At 44.3% G+C, this 9,133-nt stretch overlaps 1 protein-coding gene across 1 annotated transcript; it reads left to right on the forward strand.

Annotated features, from left to right (window-relative positions):
* Nucleotides 1-3,201: 3,201 nt before the first annotated feature.
* AHSP (alpha hemoglobin stabilizing protein) lies at nt 3,202-4,133 on the forward strand. Its single transcript, XM_027961891.3, has 3 exons — nt 3,202-3,265; nt 3,442-3,516; nt 3,768-4,133. Exons 2-3 carry the CDS (start codon nt 3,442-3,444, stop codon nt 3,969-3,971), a joined length of 279 nt encoding a protein of 92 aa, XP_027817692.1. The 5' UTR covers nt 3,202-3,265; the 3' UTR covers nt 3,972-4,133.
* Nucleotides 4,134-9,133: the final 5,000 nt, after the last annotated feature.

A 9,133-nucleotide genomic window follows, 5' to 3' on the forward strand; every position in this document is an offset into this window, starting at 1 on the left:
TCTGTTTTACAAATGGTAGTGTGTATATGTCAATGATACTATTTTGATTCGTCTCACTCTCCCCTCCCTGGCCTATGTGTTTTTTAATTTGAACAAGTATTGTTAAATTATCCCTCTAAAAAAGCCATACTGGAGCTTCCCTGGTGGCTCAGTGGTAAAGAATCTGCTGCGGGGGAAACATTTTGATCCCTGATTCAGGAAGATCCCACATGCCTTGGAGCTACTAAGCCACTCCTACTAACAGTGTATGAGAACACTCATCATAGTGAAGATATGTATTTCTATCTAAAAAAGTTCCCTTCGGCACATTTGCATTTTAAGCTCCACTCTTGTATTCTGGCCACAGATAACCACGGACAATGCTTTCTGCCACTATAGATTACTTTTGCTTATTCTAGAATTTCGTAGAAATGGAATTCCACTGTATATGTCTCCTATGCTTGGCTTCTTTTGCTCAGCCTAATGATTTTGAGATTCATCCATGTTGTCATGAGTGCAGCATGTTTCTTTTTCTTGCTGAGTAGTCTGTCGATTAGTCTGTTTCTTTTTCTTGCTGAGTAGTAGTCCACTGTATGACTATGGCACAATTTGTATATGTACTCACTGATTATTAGACATTTGGGTTGTCTCCAGTTTTGAGTTATTGTGATAAAGCTGCTATGAACATTTGCACTTGCATGTAAGTACTTTTGTAGACTTGTATGGTCATTTCTTATTAACTCTATTTGGAGTGGGATTGCTGGGTTATGTGGTCAGTGTATGCTGAACTTTATAAGACATTGCCAAATTATCTTTCAGACTTTTCATTTTACACTCCCACTTGCGATGTATGAGAATTCTAGTTCTCTCAGATCCTTACCAACACTTAATCAGTCTTTTAAACTTTTAGTCATTGTAGTTGGTATGTAGTGGTATCACATTGTAGCTTTTATTTGCATTTCCCTGGTGAGTTGAATATCTCTTTATGTGCTTATTGGCTATTTGCATATCTTTTTTGTGAAGTGCCTGTTCCAATCTTTTGGCCATTTAAAAGGCTGCATTATCTTATTATTGAATTATCAGAGTTAATTTTAAATTCTCTATACATGTTCTTTGTCAGGTTGCATTGCGATTATTCCTCTTTGTGGCAAAAAATCCTTTCTACCCTAAATAAATAAAAACACATTCACGCAAAAACCTGTACACAACTATTTATAGCTATTCTATTGATGCTTACCAATAACTGCAAACAATCCAAATAGCCTCCAGTGGGTCAATGAATAAACAAGATCTAGTGCATCCTTGCAGTACACACTTTAGCAATGGAATGGAACAACTAACTCACTGTTACTTGCAACAACTTGTATGGAGCTTAAGGGCATTATTCTGAGTGAAAAAAGACAGTCTCAAAGGTTACACGCTATATGATTCCATCATAGTGTGTGTTAGTCGCTCAGTCATATCCAACTCTGCAACCCTATGGACTGTAGCCTGCCAGGCTCCTCTGTCCATGGGATTCTCCAGGCAAGAGTACTAGAGTGGGTAGCCATTCCCTTCTCCAGTAGATCTTCCCGACCCAGGGATCGAACGTGGGTCTCCTGCACTGACATCCTCAAAAACACTGAACTGTAGTGATGGCAAACAGATCAGTGGTTGGCAGGGTTTAGGGATAAGAGGGGACTACCACATAGCTCAATCAGTAAAGAATCTGCCTGCAATGCAGGAGACCTGGGTTTGATGCCTGGGTTGGGAAGATCCCCAGGAGAAGGGAATGGCAACCCACTCCAGTATTCTTGCCTAAAAAATTCCATGGACAGAGGAGCCTGGTGGGCTACAGTCCATGGGGTCACAAGAGTCGGACATAACCTAGCGACTAAAACACCACCAGAGATCAGAGTGGGGGTAGCAGGAAGGAGTTTTGAGGGTGATGGAAATGTTCTGTATCCTGATTGTGGTAGTAGTTACATGAATCTATATATTAAAATCCATACATTGTATACCAAAAGGAAGTTAATTTTGCTGTATGTTAATTAAGATAATGGAATAAACAAAAAGCATATCAACATTGGTTTTTGTTTTTAAGATTTTTTTATGTGGACCATTTTTAAAATCTTTATTGAATTTGTTATTGTTTTTGAATTGCTTCTGTTTTATATTTTCATTTTTTGGCCTCCAGACATATGGGATGTTAGCTCCCCCACCAAAGATTGAACCAGGGATGAAGTCCACAACCCCTGCATTGGAAGGCAAAGTCTTAACCACTGGACCACCAGGGAAGTCCCTGAACATTGGTTTTTGAATGGAGAAAGATGTGACAGAAAATACATATCTCTTTAATCCTGGCTACTTTGTTGGGGGAAGGAGCAAAAATGATCCACTTTTTCAGTGTGTATTTTTATAATGTTTCATTTATTTCAATTAGTATACGGTGATTTAGAAATTTGAAAAAATCTATTAAAATGGAAAACATTAGGAAAATATTTTTAAAGATGAAAAAGGGTATTTTTGCTTTGTCAAGTACCTGATGATATGGTAGAGAATAAGAATAATGTGTGTCCATTCCAGTGGAACTCAGCCTGGTAGCGTCCAGTCCTCCCATCTTACAAATGGCTCATCTGCAAAATTATGACTGTTATTGGAACTGGACTAATGGAAGCTTTTATAAGAATACATACTTTGTGAGGTGTTCATTTTTTTTTTTTTTAATGCCATGCTGTGTGGCTTGCAGAATCTCAGTTCCTTGACCAGGGATTGAACCTAGGCCACAGCATTGAAAGCCCTGAATCCTAACCACTAGGCCTCCAGGGAACTCCCAAGAAAAAATACCTTAATACTGCTTGAAACAATGCCTCACACAAATCATAACTGTAATGTTAGCTGCTATGAATATATCATTTACAAATTGGAAGAATAATTGCCATCACTTATAGGGGGATGATTTTTAAAGTTCTTGTCTTGCAGTGGGGGATCAGTCACTGTTAATTTTGTTAGCCTTTGGAACCTGGTTTCTGGGATGTGGCGGGGAAGGCAAGGCTGTCCCTGGTGTGGTTTTCTGGGTCTCCCCACTTATCTCTTCTCTTGGCTTTGCTATCTTCCTAATTTCAGGGAAACCTCTCCCTCCTTCCCCTCCCCTGGTTGACATATCACCCTCCCTCAGGACCGAAATGCAGGGCGTTTCCCTCTTTGGTTGACACCGAACCCCTTGTCTACATCTAGCTTGGCACAGAGGGACAGCCAGAGCCTGAAAAGTGTGGCTGAGACCTACACAGCACCGTTGGACTTGAAGGTGAGCCAGCCGGGGAGAAATGTGATCTCAGGGCAGTTCAGGGCCAGAAAGGTGGTGCAGGGGAAGTGACCCTGCAGGGCACCAGGGATCCTCGGGGGGGGGGGGGGGGGGGGGGGGGAGTGAGGAGATTGGGAGAAAAGGATACTTAAATTTCATCTCTTTCTCTAACCATGCAGATGGCCCTTATTCAGACCAATAAGGATCTCATTTCCAAAGGAATAAAGGAATTCAACATCCTGCTAAATCAGCAGGTAAGCCTGGTGCTGTTTCAGAGGACAGGCCTGAAGTGTTGGGAGGTGGGCGAGGACAGAAAAAGGAGAATAACTTGGAGCGGGGAGGGTAATGGTGGATTAGACGGGAACCATGAGAGACAGGGAATACAAATCAGAGAAAAAAGGAGGTCAGAGTTTGTGGTTATTCCTGAGTCACATGTCTGAGCCGGGTCTCCTGTGCCAAATTCTGATCGCCCCCCCACCCCCACCCCACCCTATGTCCCCTCCAGGTCTTCAGTGATCCTGCCATCTCCGAAGAAGCCATGGTGACTGTGGTGAACGACTGGGTGAGCTTCTACATCAACTATTACAAGAAGCAGCTGTCGGGGGAGCAACAGGAGCAGGACAGGGTTCTGCAGGAGTTTCGGCAAGAGCTCGATACCCTGTCTGCCTCTTTCCTGGAGAAATATAGGAACTTCCTGAAGTCCTCGTGAGCAGCCCCTCACACGCTGCCTTTCTCCTAGCCCAGAGACCCAGGCTGCAAGTCTAAGAAACCCTTAAACGCTGCCTCTGTGTTCTAGTCCTCGGGCTCTGCTCCTTCATGGTGTTGCTGCACCCTGACACCTCAATAAAGACCAGTTCTGGTTGTAGTGGTCTTCCTGGCTTGTGGGCTCTTCTTTGGTTCTGATCCCTGAATCATGAAGACAGTTGGTCCCTTTTCCCTCAGCCCTGCTTCCTAAATATGGTCTTGAAGATCAAACTTCTTAGAGCAGAGGTTTGCAGCCTTAAGTAAGCACTGGGAAGTACTAAAATAGCCTGAAGGAGGGGCCAGCTGACAGAGCGTAACAGTAAGTGCTGAGGGACAGGGAAGGGGACAAAAAGAAGGAGACAGAGGCTCACCAGAAAGCATGGTCCTGTGACATGCTGTCTAGAAGAAAGTTTTTGGAACCTCCCAGTCTCGTTTATCTTACACTGCAGCATGTGACAAGAGAGTCAAACTATGACAAAATACGAGACAGCCTCACTGTAGAGGGTTGGGGAATGAAATGTACTAATGTATCAGACTGTGGAAATGACGGAATCTATAAGACTAAGCCACAGATAACTGCATACAAGCACTGTGCCCTAGTGCTGGTTAATAATTCTGATACTGTTGCACATGCTCATTGGAAATGAACGATAGGCGTACATACATGGTGGATAATGGGAGTTGAGTTTCTCAATGTCAGAGTGGGAATTTAAGGATAAGCAAGGTTGGGGGGTGGTTAGAATAATCTACGTGGTAATGGATTGGAGTTAGAAATATCAGCACAGACAGATGGTGTGATGATGGCATATAGCCGGTGGGTTAAGTTGCTCTTTTCTCTCCCTGTCCCCTTCCTCCTTTTTTAAAAAAGGTTTATTTATTTGGCTGCGCCAGGTCTAAGTTGCAGCATGCAAACTCTTAGTTGTGGCATGTAGGATCTATTTCCCTGACCAGAGATCAAACCCAGTCCACCTGCATAGGGAGCTCGGAGTCTCAGCCACTGGACCACCAGGGAAGTCCCTCCTCTCCCTTTTCAAACAACTAAGTAGACATCCATAAGGGAACAAAAGTGCCTCTGCACACTCCATCAAGGAGCCCAGGAGGTTTCTAACCCACCTGTGTATCTGAAAATTAACAAATAGGACCTCAGTAAGGGCTGCAGATCCAAGGGAGATACAAATCTCCTCTATCTCCACTGGTCACAAGGGGGCAGGGGGTGGAAGGGTGAAGCCTGGAGATGGCAAACTGGGAAGAGACCAAAAGACTCTTCTGGAGAGACTTTTGTGGAAGTCCAGACTGCCTGGAGGGGCCGTCAGCATGTCCTTAGATCAAGGTAAGGATGAGGCTGGAGGCGAGAGGAAGGAACTCGCCAAGGCGGCCGGTCTCCCCAGGGCGACTCCACCAGGGTTGAGCTTTTCACAGCAGCAGGGTTGCCCCCCTCAGGCAAAGGAAGTGGAAAGCCTTGACCCCTCTCACAGAGTGGGTGGCAAGCGCGAGGGGTGAGTGACTGCCTCCCATTCCTAGCTGCGCACCTTCCAACTGGAGAAACCCATTTCTCTCCAGCAGTACCCAGGTTTCTGAGGAGGGATCTCCATAACTAGGGGGAGAGAGGGGAACATGGGAGGAAACATAAGAACCCGGGCTTTAATGGTTCGTTTCCTGCTGTCCGCTCCAGTACTTCCGCAAGAACTCTGCCCATGAACCAGTTGGAGAACCTCACCCAAGGAAACCCCTACAAACTGTGGGCACCCCAAGAACCCCAAGAACCCCAAGGGCTAAACCCATACCTCCTTGTACTCTGAGGCCGGCTCCCAGGCACCTCCGCTAGAGTGAGCCCTAGTAGACAGAGGGCGCTCAGGCCAAGGGGGAAAATACAAGCGGGCTGTAGCGCCACCTTCTGGAAAACAAAAGAAAGGATTCTAACAGCCTGCCTGCTGAGTTGTTAAGAAGAGAAGACTTCAAAGCTTAGTTAAGGAGGTTTCTGCTATTTGTAACCTGAATTCTAAGCAGAAAGCAGAGGCACATACCTACAAACGCTATTTAAAAATCAAGGAAATATGATTGACCTAGAAATTATCACACTAACTAATTATCACACTACATATAACGTCAGACGGTGAGCGCTGCCAGGATGAAGAAATCAGTTATAAAGGAGGCAGTAGACAAGGAGTGTGGGGGGTTTTTTTGTTTGTTTGTTTTTTGTTTTTTTTTACTGAGTGTTTAGGTAACACCAGCAAACAAGGTGACTTTTTTCTGTTGTTTTTTGGCCACACTGTGAGGCATACGGAATCTTAGTTCCCCGACTAGGGATGGAACCAGTGCCCCCTGCAGTGGCATCGCTGAGTCTCAACCACTAGACCCCCCTGGGAAGTCCCACATTTGAACACAGATCTCAAAGAAGATAGGGTTGGATCCAGGAAGTTATCTGAAGTGTATGCTTCAATGCAGCAATGGCCAGCACAACATCTCTGAGAAAGGTGCTCGTTTCAGAAAAATCAAGGCTCCAAAGGAACGAGGTATGTCAGAGAGGTGTGAGCAAGAAGGTGCATGATGAGAGATGGTGTTAGAAAAATTTGAGGAACCAGGTGGCGTCCCTGCTGCTGCTAAAAGGAAGTCAGAGGAAATCCCTCATCCACACTATGGTCCGCTTCCACACTTTTAATTTTGTTGCAAGGGCCTCCCCTGAATTGATTGGCTCTTTAGTACCACCTATTGGTTTATTTATGGTGTCAATAATGTAAGAGTCACCTTGGAATTATGAGGCCACATACAGGAGACCCGAGTTCAATCCCTAATCCGGGAAGATCCCCTGGAGAAAGACATGGCAACCCACTCCAGTATTCTTGCCTGCGAAATCCCACGGACAGAGCAGCCGGGTGGGCTACAGTCCAGGGGTCTCAAAGAGTCTGACACAACTTAGCAACTCAACAACAACTCTGCCTTCTCATCCCACAAGGTGCACAAACACCCAAACACACGCACACATCTAACCATGGTCTTCTGGGCTGTTACTACCATGCCTTTTCCATTCCCAGGTTTACTGATTAGGTGAGGAGTAAATACAACTCCAGAAGTTCAGAAATCAGAAGACGATTGCTTCTTGGCAGGAAAGCTATGACAAACCTAGACAGTGTGTTGAAATGCAGAGACGTTACTCTGCTGACAAAGGTCCATATAGTCAAGGCTATGGTCTTTCCAGTGGTCACGTTCGGTTGTGAGAGCTGGACCATAAAGAAGGCAGAATGCCAAAGAATTGATGCCTTCGAAATGTGGTGCTGGATGAGACTTCTAAAAGTCCCTTGGACAGCAAGGAGATCAAACCAGTAAATTTTAAGGGAAATCAACCCTGAATATTCATTGGAAAGGCTGATGCTGAAGCCGAAGCTTCAGTATTTTGGTCATCAGATGTGAACAGCTGACTCATTGGAAAAGTCCCTGATGCTGGGAAAGATTGAGGGCCGAAAGATAAGATCGTATCAGAGGATGAGATGACTGGATGGCATCACTGATGCAATGGACATGAACTTGGGCAAACTTGGGAGGTGGCGAGGGACCGGGAGGCCTGCCGTGCTGCCATCCATGGGGTCGAAAAGAGTCAGACACAACTGGGCAACTGAGCAACAACAACAAATACAACTCACACCAGCCAGATGTATTATCTTGTCTCTAAGAATGTAGAAATGGTACCCAGAATTCCCAACTCAGTAGCTTCTCATGATAAGTGGAGTAAGCCAGACAGAGAAAGACAAATCATATAATATTGCCTATATTTGGAATCTAAGAAAATGATAAAAACGAACTTCCATATAGAACAGAAATAGACTCACAGACATAGAAAACAAACTTATAGTTACCAAAGGGGAAAAGGGAGGGATAAATTAGAAGTTTGAGATTAACATACACACACTGCTGCTGCTGCTGCTGCTGCTGCTGCTAAATCGCATCAGTCGTGTTTGACTCTGTGTGATCCCATAGATGGCAGCCCACCAGGCTCCCCCATCCCTGGGATTCTCCAGGCAAGAACACTGGAGTGGGTTGCCATTTCCTTCTCCAATGCATGAAAGTGAAAAGTGAAGAAGTCGCTCAGTCGTGTCCAACCCTCAGCGACTCCATGGACTACAGCCTTCCAGGCTCCTCCGTCCATGGGATTTTCCAGGCAAGAGGACTGGAGTGGGGTGCCATTGCCTTCTCCGCATGCACACACTACTATATATTAAGTAGATGACCAACAAGGACTTACTGTTTAGCACAGGGAACTATACTCAATATTTTGTAATAACCTATAAGAGAAAATAATCTGAAATAAAAAATATATATACACATATATGTATAACTGAATCACTTTTCTGTACACTTGAAACCAACACAACATTGTAAATCAACTTTTTTTAAGCCTTTCATGATAGATAAATCTGGGCTTCCATATTGGTATGGCCATTTTCTTTCATGTACCAAAATTATATAAATACATATATATAGTAGTTATAATTATGGATATCATTATCTTAATTATATCATTATCAATTTGCTGTTTCTGGGTGGGGACAGATGGTAGAAAATTCCTTACTGTTTTCTTGTTGACACCATCCCAAGAAAGTCCTCTACTTCTTCTATTGCCTGTATATTTTAAATATTTGCAGTTTATTTTATGTCATTATGAAGACCTGGGTTCGATCCCTGGGTTGGAAAGATCCCCTGGAGGAGGGCATGGCAGCCTACTCCAGTATTCTTGCCTAGAGAATCCCCATGGACAAAGGAGCCTGGTGGGCTACAGTCCATGGGGTTGCAAAGAGTCGGACATGACTGAGTGACTAAGCACAGCATACTCTAGTAAATTAATTAAAAAGAAAAAATGAAATGTTGGATGACTCATCTAGGATCTTTTTTTATTGTTGATAGTTGCTTCACAGCGTTTAGTTTCTGCAGTACAGTGAAGTGAATCAGCCATATGTATGCATATATCCCCGCCCCTCTGGATTGCCTTCCCATCACCACAAAGCATCAAGTCGAGTTCCCCACACGATATAGCAGGCTCTTATTAATTATCTATTCCGTGCATAGCAGTGTATCCTTGTCATTCCTAATCTCCCAATTCCTCCCACCCCTCTCAGTAGCCATACATTTGTTCTC

Source organism: Ovis aries, chromosome 24, assembly GCF_016772045.2.
Source record: "Ovis aries strain OAR_USU_Benz2616 breed Rambouillet chromosome 24, ARS-UI_Ramb_v3.0, whole genome shotgun sequence".
NCBI classification, from domain to species: Eukaryota; Metazoa; Chordata; class Mammalia; order Artiodactyla; family Bovidae; genus Ovis; species Ovis aries.